General features: G+C 37.8%; 1 protein-coding gene across 6 annotated transcripts in view; it reads right to left on the reverse strand.

Moving 5' to 3' along the window:
* Positions 1-10,894: 10,894 nt before the first annotated feature.
* Positions 10,895-17,474, reverse strand: part of PALLD (palladin, cytoskeletal associated protein) — a 409,470-nt gene continuing 402,890 nt past the window's right edge. For 5 of the 6 annotated variants that reach the window (XM_043565870.1, XM_043565862.1, XM_043565886.1 and 2 more), the window contains 3 exons: positions 14,909-15,074; positions 14,247-14,380; positions 10,895-13,093 (listed from right to left, as the gene is read on the reverse strand). In XM_043565870.1, the coding sequence (XP_043421805.1) occupies positions 12,921-13,093; positions 14,247-14,380; positions 14,909-15,074 (473 nt within the window). In that variant the 3' untranslated portion in view covers positions 10,895-12,920. Of the gene's footprint in view, positions 13,094-14,040; positions 14,087-14,246; positions 14,381-14,908; positions 15,075-17,474 lie in introns of all 6 variants that reach the window. The other variant, XM_043565879.1, reaches the window with a different exon arrangement.

Consider the following 17,474-nt stretch of genomic DNA (forward strand, 5'->3'; position numbering starts at 1 on the left):
TATTTACTAAAAAAGTCAAGAGTGTTTTTCAGAAGGGAGTATAAAAATTGTAGTAATGTATTCTCAGAGGTGTGGTTTAGCACCTCCCTTGCATGTTCACCTTTTCTCTGGTGTTTTGACTTGAAGTTGTTGATTCCAAACATACTGTGATACTTAAGATAAAAAAGCGACTATTTATTTATTTTAATGTTTATTTTTGAAGGAGAGAGAGAGAGCATGAGCAGGGAAGCAGCAGAGAGAGAGGGAAACACAGAATCCAAAGCAGGCTCCAGGCTCAAAGCTGTCAACACAGAGCCCGACTCGGGGCTTGACCCCACGAACTGTGAGATCATGACCCGCACTGAAGTTGGACACTCAACCGACTGAGCCACCCAGGCGCCCCTAAAAAAGTGACCTTTTAAAACTTTGTTCTGTGTGGCGTTGTATGGCCAACCTCCATTGGCCAGTTTACCAGCGGGCTAGCTTTGTTTTCTCAAACCCCCTTCTATGTACAGGATTATGTATGGCTTTCGATAGCTCTACCTAGGATAGTGGTGTGTGACAGTCTGTAAGAGCAGAGTACTGACATCTGGTGGCAACCATTTTCCAGGTTCTTCCTTCCTGTGACTCCAAGGTTTTACTTCCGTTTCTTTTATTTTTCACAAGGCTGCATTGCCAAATTCTCTGTTCTTACTCAGGCTTTTATTTTACACCCCCTTTTCTAATTATCCCTTACAGGAGTGATTTAACATCTTTCATACTAAAGCTAAAATTGTCATGGTTTAGGAAAGGATACTGGGTATGATCTGGCTATAATAAGAATTTCATGGGTGGGAAGGTTTTACTGCATCTACAGAACATTTTTCTCCTGACACATTTTTTTGTTATTTTACACATCAAAGGCAAGTATGTACAATCAGCCAAATAGTCAACAACTTATGTCCATTCCAATCAAGGAGGGGAGTTTGTTCTGAATTAGATTATGGTCAATTTATTTGTGATTCCTTTGAGTGTTTTTACTCCCCTTTCCCCATAAATTGTTTTTTATATACAACCTATGTGGAGTTTTGTTTTCATTTTCATTTTACTTAGATGTTTACCTTAGCAAGCCACCTTGCCATATTCAGTAATTGAAGTATTATTCCACATAAATTTTTTTCCGAAGATCTCAACATCTTTGGTCATAGGTACACCTCCTTGTACAAATAATTGTTATCCTACTTTTGGTTGAGGTAGAGAGTTGGAGAAATTATCTAATGATCTGCTAACTGGCTTAGAGATTAATCAGTAGCTGTACTGCCTATCACCTAGCACAACCCTTAGCCTTCATATCACGTGACAACACAGTCCCCAGGCTTTAGGCCACAGATCTCTATTTCCAAGTGCTTTCATAATCAAAAGAGCTTATTCGTTTGAATTGTCACCTTTATGATATGTGGTGATATGTGATTTGCACTTTGGGCAGAGCACTAATTTGAGTTGTTAAATGTCTCGGGCTGGTGTAGTAGCTTCTTAAGTAATAGCGTTACCAGCAGCCCACCTCGTGCCCACATAGCACCACGGCTTTTGTATTGTGTTCTTGTCATGTATGTAGCAACTCCCTTGCAGTGATAGAAACACTCTTTCCTAGTGAAATGTCAGTTGATGGTACTTAGGATGAATGAAGAAGTCTAAGAAGATGATGATCATTCCTAGCCTGAGAATCAGAAGTTTTGTAAGGAAAATTGTCCTATATGACATCACTTACTTCTTCAAGCATTTTTCCCAGGATGTTGATCTTATCAGCACTGAATAAAAAGCTTTTATGAGATCCTTCTTGAAAAACATATCCTGTGGCAATTTCTTTGGAATACATTAGATTGAAAAAAATTCTTTATTGCAAGATTTATAATGTTTCATATATTGATGTATTTAATTATTTAATTTCATTTTTGTATCTTGTTATTGAGGCATAATTGACATTTATTACTGCTTTAAGGTATACTACATAATGATTCTTTTTATATTGCAAAATGCTCACAATAAGATCTAGTTAACCTCCATCACCACACATAATTACAACTTTTTTTTCTTGTGATAAGAACTTTTAACATCTACTTCTTTTAACAACTTTTTAAAAAATATTTATTTTATTTATTTTACTTATTTTTTTAAGTAGGCTCCATGCCCAATGTGGGGATCGAACTCACACCCTGAGATCAAGAGTCCTATGCTCTACCGACTGAGCCTGCTAGGCAACCCTTCTTAAGCAACTTTCAAATATGCATCACCATGCTGTATATTACATCCCAGGACTTACTTATTTTATAACTGGAAGTGTGTACCTTTTGACCACTTTCACCATTTTGCTTACTCCCTAGCCCCTGCAACTGGCAACTACCAATCTCTTCTCTGTATCTGTGAGTTTTATTTTTTGTTTTGTTATTGTTTTTTTAGATTCCACATAGAAGATCGTACAGTATTTGCCTTTCTCTGCTGCTTATTTCACTTAGCATAATGCCCTCAATATTCATCCATGTTGTTACAAATGGCAGGATTTCCTTCTTTTTTATGGCTGAATAATATTCCATTGTCATATATACCACGTTTTCTTTATCCATTCATCTATTAGTGCACACTTAGGTTGCTTCTGTGTCTTGACTATTACAAATAATGCTGCAAGAAATGTAGGGTGCATATATCTTGTCTAGTTAGTGTTTTCATTTCCTTTGGATAAATACCCAGAAGTGGAATTGCTGGATCATATGGTAGTTCTATTTCTATTTTTTTTTTTAGGAACCTTCATACTATTTTCCATACCATCTGCATCAATTTGCATTCCCACCAGCAGTGCACAAGTGTTACCTTTTCTCCATATCCTCACCAACACTTGCTATTTCTAGTAATAGCCATTCTGACCGGTATGAAGTGGTATCTCATTGTGGCTTTGATTTGCATTTCCTTAATGATTAATGGTATTAAGCTTCTTTTCATGTGTTTCTTGGTCATCTGTATGGGTTTTTTGGCTAAAATGTCTATTCAGATTCTCTACCTTGTTTTTTTTTTTTTTTAAGATTTTATTTTTCAGTAACCTTTACAATCAACATGAGGCTTAAACTCACAGCCCTGAGACCAAGAGTCACATGCTGTACTGACTGAGCCTGCCGGGTGCCCTATATGCCCATTTTTTAATAAGACTTTTTTTTTTTTTGCTATTGATTTATATGAGTTCTTTATAAGTTTTAGATATTAACCATTATCAGAGAATAAGATTTACAAATACTTAATGCCATTCAGTGGATTGGCTTTTTGTTTGTTGATCATTTCCTTTGCTGCTCAAAAACTTTTTAATATGATGTAGTCCCACTTGTTTATTTTTGTATTTGTTGCCTTTGTTTTTGGTATAAAATCCAAAATATCATCATCAAGACTGATGTCAAGCTTTCCACATAATGTTTTTCTTCTAGGAATTTTGTGGTTTTAGGTCTTATGTTCAAGTCTTATTCCATGTTGGGTTATTTTTTTTAATGTATGGTATAAGATAGTGGTCCAGTTTCATTCTTTTGTATGTGGCTGACCAGTTTTCCCAGCACTGCTTATTGAAGAGACTGTTCTTTCCCTAGTGTATATTCTTATCACCTTTGTCATAAATTAATTGACCATATATGTGCGGATTTATTTCTGGGGTCAGAATTCTGTCTCATTGATCTCTGTGACTTTTTTTATGCTAATACTATACTGTTATGATTACTGTAGCTTTGTAATGTAATTTAAAACAAGGGTACATGATGCTTCCTGCTTTGTTCTTTTTTTTTCCCACTTTTAAAAATTATTTATTTATTTATTTATTTTTATTTTTAATTTTTTTTAATTTACATCCAAATTAGCATATAGTGCAACAATGATTTCAGGAGTAGATTTCTTAGTGCCCCTTACCCATTTAACCCATCCCCCCTCCCACAACCCCTCCAGTAACCCTCAGTTTCTTCTCCATATTTATGAGTCTCTTCTGTTTTGTCCTCCTCCCTGTTTTTACATTATTTTTGTTTCCCTTCCCTTATGTTCATCTGTTTTGTCTCTTAAAGTCCTCATATGAGTGAAGTCATATGATTTTTGTCTTTCTCTGACTAATTTCACTTCCTGCTGTGTTCTTCTTTTTCAAGATTGCTTTGGCTATTCACGGTCTTTTGTGATTCCAGACCAATTTTGGGATTATTTCTTCTATTTCTGTGAAAAATGCTGTTGGAATTTTGATGCGAATTATGTTGATTTTATGGATTTCTTTGGGTATTATGGACATTTTAACTATTAATTCTTAAAATCTCTGAGCATAGAATGTATTTCCATTTATGTGTGTCTTTTTCATGAAAGTTTCTTCATCATTGTCTTATAGTTCTCAGTGTATAGTTCTTTTACCTTGGTTAAATTTATTCCTAGATATTTTATTCTTTTTTGATGCAATCATAAATGGGACTCTTTTCTTTTTTCTTTATTTCTTTGTTTTTAGTTTATTTAAGAGAGACAGAGAGAGGGAGAGAGAGAGAGAGAGAGAGAGAGAGAGAGAGAGAATGCATGTGCACATGAGCAAAAGAGGGGCAGAGAGACAGGGAGAGGGAGAGAATCCCCAAGCAGACTCTTCACTATCAGCACAGAGCCCAATGTAGGGTTGGACTCGTGAACTGGTGCGATTGTGACCTGAGCCAAAATCAGAAGCTGGACGTTTGACCAACTGAGCTACCCAGGTACCCCAAGACTGTTTTATTTCTCTTTCTAATATATAGTGTGTAGAGACACAACTGATTTTGTATCTTGAAACTTACTGAATTCATTTATTCTAATAGTTTTATGGTGGAGTCTTTGGGGGTTTGTACATATAGCAGTATGTCATTTGCATATAATGATAGTTTTTCTTCTTTTCCAACTTGGATGCCTTTTTTTTTCCTTGTCTAATTTCTCTGGCTAGGTCTTCCAGTAATTTGTTGAATAAAAGTGGTGAGAGTGGGCACCTGTGCCTTGTTTCTAATCTTAGAGGTAAAGCTTTCAGGTTTTCCTCATTGAGTATGATGTAAGCTATGGGCATGTCATACATAGTGTTTATTATATTGAGGTGCATTCCCTCTGTACCTACTTTTTTGAGAGTTGAAAAAGGCATAAATCAATAATGAATTTTGTCATATGCTTTTTCTGAATCTATTGAGATAGTCATGGTTTTTATTCTTCATTTTGTTAATGTGGTACATCACATGGATTTGTGGATGTTAAACCATCTTTACATACCCGGAATAAATCCCACTTGATCATGTTGTGCAACCCTTTTTATGTTTTGATGAATCAGTTTGCTAATATTTTGTTAAGGATTTTTGCATATTCATTAGGAATACAGGCCTAGAATTTTCTTTTCTTGTGATGTCCTTATCTGGTTTTGATACTGGGTCAGGCTGGCCTTATAAAATGACATTAGAGTCCCCTCTTCCTCTTCTATTTTTTGGAAGAGTTTAAGGAGGATTGGTATTAATATTTCTTTAAATGTGTGGTAATATTCAGGACCAGCCGTCTGGTCCTGCACTTTTGTTCGTTGGGAGGTTTTTGATTACTGATTCAATCTCCTTATTAGTATTTGTTCTGTTGAGATTTTCTATTCCTTCATGTTTCATTCTGGTTAGGTTTTATGTTTCTAAGAATATACATAATTTTCTTCTAGGTTGTCCAATTTGTTGGTGTGTAATTGTTCATAGTAGTCTCTTATGATCCTTTGTTATTTCTGTGGTATTAGCACTATGTCTCGTCTTTCATTTCTTATTTTATTTGAGTCCTCTCGCTTTCTTGGTAAGTCTAGCTAAAGTTTTGTCTATTTTGATTATTTATTCAAAAACCCAGCTCTTTTCATTGCCTTTTGTCTACTTTCTATTGCCTTTTTTGTCTGTATTTATTTTTGCTCTGATATTTGTTATTTCTCTCCTTCTACTCACTGTGGGCTATATTTGTTCTTCTTTTTCTAGTTCCTTGATAATGTAAATTAGGTTGTTTGAGGTGTTTCTGGTGTCTTAATGTAGTCATCTATTACTATGAAATTTCCCTCTTAGAACTGCTTTTGCTGCATTCCATAAGTTGTGATATATTTACATTTTCATTTGTCAAGGTTTTTTTTTTTTTTTTTAATTTTTTTTTTTTCAACGTTTATTTATTTTTGGGACAGAGAGAGACAGAGCATGAACGGGGGAGGGGCAGAGAGAGAGGGAGACACAGAATCGGAAACAGGCTCCAGGCTCTGAGCCATCAGCCCAGAGCCCGACGCGGGGCTCGAACTCCCGGACCGCGAGATCGTGACCTGGCTGAAGTCGGACGCTTAACCGACTGCGCCACCCAGGCGCCCCTGTCAAGGTATTTTTTGATCTATCTTTTGATTTCTTCTTTGACCCATTGGTTGTTCAGTAACATGTTGTTTAATCTTCACATACTTGTGAATTTTCCAGTTTACTTTTTGTAATTGATTTCTAGTTTCTTACCATTGTGGTCAGAAAAGATGCTTGATATGATTTTAATCTTCTTAAATTTGTTAAGACTTGTTTTGTGGCCTAACCTATGATCTATTCTGGATAATGTTCCATGTGTGCTTGAGAATGTGTGTTCAGTTACTTTTGGATGGAATGTTCTGTATATATATATCTGTTAAGTCCATCTGGTCTAATGTGTTGTTTAAGGCCACTGTTTCCTCACCAGTTTTCTGTCTGGATGATCTATCTGCTGATGAAAGTGAGGTATTACTCCTTTATTGTTACTGTATTGCTATGTATTTCTCCCTTTAGATCTGTTAATATTTGCTTTATATCTTTAGTGCTCCTAAATAGGTGAGTGCATAAATACTTGCAATTATATCCCCTTCTTGGAATGACCCCTTTATTACTTATAATGACCTTCTTTGTGTTTTGTTACCATCTTGACTTTTATCAGAAACAACAGACTTTACCACCTTTCCTTTGGTTTCCATTTTCATGGAATGTCTCTTTCTATCCCTTCACTTTCAGTCTGTGTATGTTCTTAAATCTGAAGTGAATTTTTTAAAGGAAGCATACAGATGGGTCTTGGTTTTCATCTTTCCAGCGACTCTTGTCTTTTTATTAGATAATTTAGTCTCTTTTCATTTAAAGTATTTATTGATAGGTATATACTTATTGTCATTTCGTTAATTTGTTCTGGTTGTTTAGTAATTCTTTTTCCCTTTCTTTCCTTGCTCTTTCGTGATTTGATGGTTTTCTGTAGTGGTATGTTTAGATTCCTTTATCTTTTGTGTGTCTATTATTGGTTTCAGCTTTGTGGGTACTATATAAAACAACTTCTATAAAGCAACTTCTATAAAACAATTTCTGTTGTTAAGTCTATTTTTAGTTGATAATGACTTAAGTTTGCATACATTCTACAGCTTATTTTTTTACTCTCCTCCACCCATTTTATGTTTTTGATGTCACAATTTATGGCTTTTTATCTTGTGTGTTCCTTAAACAATTATTGTTATTATAGTTATTCCTTTTGCTTTTTAAACCTTTATTCTAGCTTTATAGGTGATTAATCCACTACCTTTGCTGTATTAAATTTGCCTCTGCCAGTATGATTTATACTTTCATATGTTTTTCTGCAACTAATTAGTGCCCTTTCTTTTCACCTTAAGTAAGTCCCTTTAACCTTTTAACCTTTTTTGTAAGTTTGGTTTAGTGGTGATGAACTTTAACTTTTGTCTGGAAAACTTATCTCTCCTTTAGGTCTGAACTGTAACTTTGCTGGGTAGTGTAGTCTTGGTTAGATGTTGTTGTTGTTGTTGTTGTTGTTTTCTTTCATCATTTTGAATATATTATGCCATTTCCTTCTGGCCTGCAAAGTTTTTGCTGAAAATCTGGTAGTCTTATGCGGTTTCACTGGTATGTAACAAGTTTGTTTTTTTTTCTCTTGCTGATTTTAAGATTTTCTCTATACCTTTAACTTTTGACACATTAGTTATAATGTGTTTTGGTGTGGGTCTCTTTGAGTTCATCTTTTTTGGAATTCTGTGGGCTTCCTGGGTCTGGATGTCAGTTTCCCTCCCCTGGTTAGGGAAGCTTTTAGCCCTTAGTTCTTGAAATAAATTTTTTTCCCTCTCTCTCTCTCTCTTTTTTCCTCTGGGACCCTATGCTGCAAATGTTGATCAGTGTGATGTTGTCTCATGAGTCCCGTAAGCTATCTTAACTCTCTCATTTTTTTCTTTTTGCTGCTGTGATTGAATGAGTTCCTGTGCCCTATCCTCAAGTTCACTGATCCTTTTTTCTTCATCTGGTCTTTTTTTGCCATGATGCTTTCTAATTTTTTTCATCTAGTCTGCTGTTGAACCCCTCTTGTATTTTTCAGTTCATTTATTGTATTCTTCAGCCTTGAGACTTCTGTTTGGTACTGACTTATATTCTCTGCCTCTTTTTGAAGTTCACACTTTGTTCATTCATTCTTCCTCTATGCTTGGTGAGCATAATTATGAATGTTATTTTGAACTCTTAATAGGTAAGTCACTTATTTCCATTATGCTAAGGACTTTTTCTTGTTTTATCTGGTTCTTTCTTTGGAATGTTGTCTGTGTTCATTTTCCTTGACACTCTGTATTGGTTTTTATGCTTTGGATAAAGTAGCCACCTATCCCAGTCTTGAAGGAGTGGCCTGGTGTAGGAGATGAATTTTATTGTCCAACCCTGCCCTAGCTCGAACCTTTGATATTGTCTAAGTGGCCTACTTCATCCTTAGTGGCTCCTAGTAGTTGGGGCTGGTGCCAAGACTTGTCATTGTGCCAACTGTAGAAGAACCTCAGTCAGCACCTAGATTCAGGCTGTTTGGAAGCCAGATTCTCAGCAACATTTGAAGTATGCAAATATACCTCTTTCAGTGGAAGACTGGGAAAAGGGCATATGTGCTGCCTCTGCACTGAATCCTGGGGCTATAGCCAGTTAAGAGCTATTTCTTTGTGTGCTACCATTCTGTTGAAGCCCTGCTGGTCACCAGGGCTGGGCTAGGCTGTCAAGCGATGTGCCCTCTGGAAAAGCCAGAAAAGCAGGGGTACCAGATGTGTATACGAGCTCCTTTCTTGGAAATACGGGTGAACTGGGGCCGGGTGGAGGGGGAGTGTGAAGATAGTGCCTGCTGGCCTAGATGTGTATTTAATTACAAGCCTCCCCTCAGGGCACAGCTATGATGACAAGCTAATTGTCCTCTCTTTCACAGAGAGACTGGCAGTGCTTTTCAGTCTGCTGTCTCTATGCTGTGTCTTGTGGGAGGGATAGCTGGTTACGAATTTCCTTCATTACAGCCTTATAGGGCTCCTGAATGTAAATCCTATTGGCCACCAGAGCCAGGCTGCTGAGGGGTGTCCTCTGGGCAGCAGCTGCAAAAACCGGGGCATCAGACATGTGCCCAAGCTCCTTTGGGGGCAATACCAGCAATCTAGAGTGAAGCAGCGGGAGAGTGGGAAGTGATTGGCCTTGCCTTGGAGGTCGTCTCTGGAGAGGATTATAGTTGGCTCTTAGGTGTGTGTGTCAGAAACCTGCCCCTCTGGCTGCAGCTATGACGATAAGCAATAGTCATCTCTAGCAGAGAGACTGTTTCATTCTGTCTCTGCTCAGCCCTCAGGCAGTAGGTGGTTGAGAACGGTTTCTCTGTTACAGTCCCATGGGATCTGCTTCCACTAGCCACCACAGCCAGGCAATCAAGGGGTGTTTCCTGGGTGGCAGCAGCAAAAATCAGGGTGCCAGGCATTTGTATAAACTCTTCCTGGGAATACTGGCGACCTAGAGTGAGGCAGGGGGTGAGCAGACAGATGGTACTTACCAGCCTCAGTCTTTGGAGATTATTTCAGTGGGCTCCTAGATGTTTGTTAAATCAGGTGTCCACCCCTCATGCTGAAGTTTTAAGATGAGCAAATAGGCTTCTTTCACAGAAAGACTGGGCACTTTTCAGCGGGTGGCCTCTGCACTGGTCTCTAGTGTGGGCAACCCCATGGGAGCCTTTTAACAAGTGTTTGGCAGATTGCTATAGCCTTATGGGTCTTGTGGATGTTAAGTCCCGTTGGCTTGTGAAACTAGATGTTTTGGGGGTTGTCTCTCAGGTGCTGGTCTTAAAAGTTAGGGTGCTCCTGTGGGTTCAGATCCTTTGATCCTTGAAGCGCGATTTTGAGCTCCCTCCTGATTGTAGGCTGCCGCACCAGGGGTGGGGTTTATGGCAAGATTGTTTCATCCTCTTCTATTTGTTTTGCTGTGGGTTGTCTCTTGTTTGCCTAATGTGTAGCAGTGATTCGGCTAGTTTTTCGATTTTAGAGGAAATTTTTATATAAACTGGTGTGGTAGGCAGAATTCTAAGATGGCTCTCAATGTCCCCACCTCCTGGTGTATACACACCTTCTCTCAGTTATCCAAACACAGATTGAGGTGTTGCTTTGAAAAGATTTTGCATATGTAATTAGATAAAAAAAAAAACCAGGTGATTATCAGGAAAGAGAGGTATTCACTTGGTTTTGATTTAATCAGGTGACCCCTTAGAAGGGGCTGGGCTCCTTACAAGATCAAGGCATGGGATGGATCTGTCCTGAGGGAGAGTCTGTTTGCTGGTTTTGAAAATGGAGGAGACCACATGGCAAGGAATGCAGGTGGCCTGTAGGAGTGGGGAGTGGCTCCTAGCTGACAGATTACATTGAGACCTCTGTCCTGCAACTGCAAAGAAACGAGCTTGGGAGAGCTCTAGATGAGAATGTAGTCCCGTGGATGTGTTGATATAAGTTAGCCTTCTAGAACTCTGAGCACAGAACCCAGCTCTTCTGACCTATAGAACTGTGAGCTAATAAACGTTATTTTAAGCTTCTAAGTTTGTACTAATTACAGCCCCAATATAAAACTACACCAATGGAATATTTTGCTTCACAAAATTGCAACTATTATTTGTTAAATATTTATTGATGTTAAATCCACATTATACCAGCACAACAATCCAAAGTAGTATGATAGTACTTTTTTTATAAATACAACATAAAAGGTGGCAAATAATGCTACTTAACCCCAAACCCAGCAAATTAGCAAACAGTCACATTCAGAGAAATTTGGCAAGTAAGATAATGACGTAAGTCATAATTCTACAATATAGATAGGTCCATGAAAGACTTTGTATGGTATCTTAAATTCCATATTAGCAATGCATATTAAGTGTGGTCAAAGAAACTTGCACCACTCTGCAAAGAACATCTGCCACCCAGTGATTAAGCCTATGAATCATTTAAAACTTGGTTGGTTGGTGTTCTTAAAAAGAAGTAGAAAGCTGTACATGTGAAGCAGTAATATGAAATATATGGGGTGGTACACAGATATAAAATTATTTTAAAAAATACTACGTATTGAATTAACTGAGCTAAGACAGTTCAACGTTTTTATAAATAATGAAAGATATATGTGTTTTGCATAAGGAATACAGTGTTTTCTTTTCATAGCAAAGTACCATTAAAACCTCATGTCTTATAATACCATAATATCCGGCCAAATTGTTTTTTCTCCTTTCTAAAGTTTATTGGTTCCGACTTAAAGCCATCAAGTCTGGTCAGAATCCTCTCAATCTAGCTGTTGCAAGGATCAATATGCATTCAAAAAGCAGTCTGTCTTTGCAGAGATGCCTTTACAAACTACCCAGAACCCAGCACCTTAAGGCAAAGTTTCATGGCAGCGTGGAAGTGAACCAATGTTTTTCACTCACCATATTGGTGTCATTGGGAAAAAAAATAGATTATGGCACAAACCTGTTTTTGTCTCTCCCAAGAATCCATTTCCCTCGAGTAGACTAGCTCCCACAGGCAGTTTCTCTTTGATGCCAATCTTGCAGTCTCGGCCCATTTTCCACTTGCTCAACACATCTAACCTCTTCAGCTACTACACAGACTTCAGACACACTGAAACTTCCATAGCACATGTGCTCCAATCTCCCAGCTGCCCCTAGATCCCCTGACTTTTGAGTGGCAGTGTTTTTCCACCTATACTTTAATTTTGAGGAAAACCAAAAAAAAGCCTGGCCTCTATCATGTCTCCCGCCCATCTACTTTTATCTCCATGAATACAACGTAAGTGTGCCGGTAGCATTTTCCTTCATTCTTCCTACTCCTTCCAGGCCCGTCTTTCCTCTGAATACTATATGCCTTGGCCATTTGGGTGAGTGGGGTGTCTTTCGTGGAATGGACTGTAATATAGTTCTGCTTTATTCAGAATACTTTATATTATTTATATTTAAATTAGCCTTTTAATATGGTCTGTAAGTAAGCTTCCTACCAAGGTAGCATGAAAAGAAAATACTACACATAAAGAAAAAGAAAGTTAAGAACTAAGGTATCAACCTTGTTAGAAAACTCTTGATATTAATAAGATTTAAGGCAAGTAATTCCTTCCTTATGATTTAATATAAAACAATTTGCAAAGACAAGGCATTTACTTGGATTTGTCATTTCCTCTTCCTTTTCATCCCCACATATTGCACTTGGTTCACTGTAGCTGTCTGAATACGCTGCCCATTTCGAGTCATTATAGTATTAACTTGTACAACTGCCTCGTGTTAAGCATTCCACACTGTCATGCTATGTAGCACCTATAGCTAGTGTTTAAAGGCACGTCTGAAAATACAAATTCTGGTTACCTTTGAACAGTGGATTTCCATTAGCATTTTGGCATTTCAGATCGCTTTCATCACAGAAATTCCAAAAGTTTTAAATTGGATGATGAATGTGAATTTTCTGTGCAATGTGTACATTTCTATTAGCATCACCTACTTAAACTCTAAATTTGGTATATCAAGTAAGAAAAATATTATTTTGGTGTTTATTTCTTACAGTCAAAGGTATGTTTTTGCCCTTTACGTAATGTGACAAAGGAGTATGTTGGTCAAGGCAATGGTTGTTTCAGTGTCTCAGCTTTAACAAGAATGTTGGATTACAGGTCCTCACTTTCCACCAAGCCAGTGTTCAGTGTCAGGTGAGACGGGCTGGCTTCAGGTTGGAAGGCTGCTTTAATGTCCAGTCCCTGGTCCGAAAGCGCTGCATAGCGACTGGCTGAGGGCCGTACTTTTTTTGGCTTGGTGCTCTGTGGCTGCTGATGCCACTGGGCTACAATAAAAAAGGAAAAAGGAAAAATAAGATTTTTAAAATAAACAAGATGTAATTGGAAAGCACTTAAATGTTTCAAGTAAATACAGTATGTCTTTATATATGTACCAGACACACGCTCTTTGTCATGGTAGAAATCCTAAAATTTAAGCACAGTTTTGCATTTTCCTCATATGCTGCAGATTTACTGCAGGGTAGTGGGACTATAATAGCTACGCAGTAGTTTGGTGTAGTTTGTTTTAAATACTTACTGCAGCACAGGAAATCTTTCGAAATAGTCACTCAGATTCCTAATTCTCAACTCTTTCCCTCTTAAAAAAAATCTTCAAAGCTCAAAATGTATAAATGCTATAATAATTACAATAGGTGTATTCTGGATGGATGTTTTTAACACTAATCAATTGAAAAAAACTGGGCAGTAGGGAAGGTTGAGGTCACTCAACCTTGAAGAACCTCACAAAGTTACTTCCTATTCAAGAAGAGGTAAAGTTTGAAAATCAGTTCTTAATTTTTTCTAGTAGTTTTCTTTACGTCAATAGATCGCATAATGCTATTGTACTAGTCCATGAATTCAACAGAAATAATTTTCTTTAAATTCAGGATGCATGTACACAAATATTCATACACAAACACAAACCTATTGCTAAGCTGCTTAATGTATATTAAGGAGGAAGGCGCTAAGCCACAAGAAGTATGCATTCCAGGATCAATGGTACACACATTTAGAGTGCATGAAGACACTGTGATAGGATTATAATACAGGAAGAAATGTTAAGAGGCAGTCATTTGCAGAACACAGTAACAAGAAAATGTGAACAACATGGTTATGTCTTTGCCTACTGTTAATTCCTAAGGATGCTTGAGTAAGGAAGCCAACAACTGACTAGCCAAAGTCAGAGAAATAAACATGCATATTTGGCTACTAATGCAAAGTTCCTGAATGATACTTGGGTATTTGTTCTCCTGGTGTAGTTCACTATTAATGTTGAGAAACTATAAATAGAAAGAGAAAGAGCAGTATGAAATTTTTGGCAAATAAAATGCTAGAGTTGTTTATAAGCTTATATAAAAGTCATGTGATTTGCTGTCCCGATGTCTAATTTTTCATGATTTAACGAATAAATGCAATGAGATGAGATGAAGCGGCACTCACTGTAAACGTCCAGCCTGGCAGTACAGGACACAATCCCTGCTTCATTCTTGGCTGACACTGTATACCACCCAGCATCTTCTTTTGTGGCTCCCTGAATGAGCAGGCAGATGTAGCCATGATTATCCTGGTGCATGCTGGAGAAATGGATAAAGTCATTAGCGTTCTAAATTTTTAAAGAGTGGCTTTGGACACGAAGCATCATTTTTAATTAGATCATTAGAAACAGAATTGTGCAAGTAGCGGATAATAGGGTCATACTTATTCTGGAAAGGCTGCTAGCCCCATTAAAGTTAATGGGAGAGAGGAGCAGACATCAAGAGGTTGAATAAATGTGCGCACTTAATTTCTAGTCGAGGATTGCCTTTACAAAGCCCACTGAATAGTTTCTGTATCGCCACTGAAGCGAATGAATTCATCTTTTCTTTTAGACATAACACTCAAAAATCACGATGAAATTAAGTTAGAATGTGCCTCATCACATGCCATTAGAGCTTCCTTCCAAAAGCTTAATCATACATTAGGGTGAAGAGTGATTTTTGTCTTTGATATCATTAATAGCATGACTCTTACACAGATTTATGTGCTATATAAAGTGCATCTTTATATATCCTTAGGGCCTATTGAGCAGGTGTGGATTAAGTTAAGTCATCGTGTATTCTCACCTTACTCGGTCAGTGCTGTGAGTGAGTGATTCATTTTCTTTCTTCCAAAATATCTGAGGCGGTGGCATGCCCGAAACACGGCATTCCAGTCGCACGGGGTACCCATCCGCAACTCCTGTGTTTTGCAGCTTCTCGAGAAACACAGGGGGTTTGTGTGCCTCTTTAGCTAAGGAAACATGAGATGCATGATGTATCAGTGATATACAAAAGTGGCACTATAAAGAATCCAGCAGCTTTTAGAAATATCGCTTAAACAGACCTTTTATTTTATGGTACCATTTTTCACTTCAGGTGGTTAGGATGCTAGTCCTCTCTCCAAATTATTCTTTTACCAAGAAAGGTTCCTATGCTTCATTCCACTCATTTATTTCCTCAATTAATTCAAGTCTGACAGGCCCACACAGTCCACTGGCCATCTGGTCCACAGAATGCCTGTCTGACAGGCTGCATGACACTCCTAAGTCATTGCTAGCATCTGGGATGGCTTCACTACTAATTATGTCACCAAGCACTCGCAGCCTTTACCAACCACCGCCACCTAGTGACTCTGAGGAGAACAAGTCTTTCTAGGAATTTGATCCACTCAGATTCCCTTCCTGCAATCTGAAATGTCTGCTATGAAGATTTGTTAAGTCTTGGCTTAAATGAGACATACCATAGGATTTAAAGGGGGAAAAAGTGGGGGATACATCTTTATCTAAATTTGGCAGCTTTAAATTGTTATGTATAAACTAGGAATATACATCTTCCAAATTATAAACTCCGGTTTGTATTCTCTGAAGAAAGCTATAAAAAGACAACTTTATTATTACCTTGAAGGAAGGAAGCCATAAGAGACAACTTTATGACTTAGACTGAAAAAGTTAGAACTATTTGTTAATAACACTCTGAGTATTACTATCCAATGGGAAATTGTTTTCTTAGATCTGAGGTGTAAACAATTTCAGAAAAAGAATAAAGTTTAATTATTTTCTTCTGAGCTCCCAATAATGAACTTGAGGATGCATGTTTTTATAAACCACCCTCTCCTTTGGGATGACAAATATATCAAGGCAAAACAGCTAGGGGACAAACAGGTGAAGAGAATAAAAATTCTACCTGAAAATTTCAAATACCTAAGACTCTCTAAGACCTTGAATGATGTAGAGGATTATACTTTTATTTCATTAACCGTATTTCATATGGTTTCCTGCCCTACGCTGTTTGAGGGAAAATGGGACCAGACCTCACTCAATATTCTTTTTCTGGATCCCAGTTTGAAAAGAGCATACAAGGCATAAAATAAACCTTAACATCAAAGCCACTCTCCAGTAGGAAGAACATCCACCATTTGGGAGCATTGCTACACAGGGAACTGATGATACAGAGCTTTGCATGATTTAATCCTTATAAAATGACATAATCCTTGGGGCGCCTGGGTGGTTCAGGTGGTTGAGCATCCAACTTCAGCTCAGGTCATGATCTTGCGGCTTGTGGGTTCGTGCCCTACGTTGGGCTCTGTGCTGACAGCTCAGAGCCTGGGGCCTGCTTCTGATTCTGTGTCTCCCTATCTGTCTGCTCCTCTCCATTTCACGCTGTCTCTCTCTCCTCTCGAAAATAAACATTTAAAATGACATAATCCTTATAAAAGTTCTGTGAGGCATTATGGTCCCTATTTTACACATGGGGGAATTGGGTTGCAGAGATGTTTTATATGTGCCAAAGGACATAGCCAGCGGACGAGAGTGGGGATTAGAACTGAGATCTGACGCCAAAGACAAGACACCTGTAATCGCTGTGCACCGCACCTAATGCAAGTGCTGACCAGGCACACCAGGATGCCTGTGTCTTTCAGACCTTCAACTCTCATCCTGAGGACAGATATGACCCAAGGGAACATTAAACAGGAGAATGCTGAACGGTTTTGGTTGGAGGAGGGATGGTTAGAGGAATGGATGAAATTGATCCTAGTTGTGTAGGAATATCAAATACTTGATGTAAAATTTAAAAGCACGGTTAAGATATACTACAACAGCCCAGGTATTTATGACTTTTGTGTGTGAAAAATGTCCTGGTGCCTTAATTAGCATAATTATCCAGGATTTTAGCCACAACCTCCTGGGCTTTATTCTCATTGCTATTTTATTTCTTGAAAGAGAAATAAAGACTCATCATGTGGGGAAGAGCACTAGGAGTCAACAGACTATGGGAATCTGGCCCTCAGTTAATTAAATAGGACCCTGGGAGAGTCGCTTACACTCCCTCATTTCCACACCTGTAAAATGAGCAAGAAAATTTGCTCTGATTATCTCTTAGGGCTTTTATGAGGGCCAGGTGATACAGTGGTTAGGAAGCACCTTGCAAATAGGGATATGAGAAATAAACACTGTGTCTTTTTTAAAAGAGAACAGATAATAGATGCTCAACTCTTAAGGATACTATAAACCTTCCTTATCTAAGGGTAAAACTTTATATAACGTTATGTACTTCTACAAAATTTAATAGTATATAATTCATTAAAAAGCAAATTTGAATATGACTGTGACACTGGGGGTAAATGATAATGTTTAGAAGTTTTGAATTTTGA

This window comes from Prionailurus bengalensis, chromosome B1, assembly GCF_016509475.1.
Source record: "Prionailurus bengalensis isolate Pbe53 chromosome B1, Fcat_Pben_1.1_paternal_pri, whole genome shotgun sequence".
Lineage (NCBI taxonomy): Eukaryota > Metazoa > Chordata > Mammalia > Carnivora > Felidae > Prionailurus > Prionailurus bengalensis.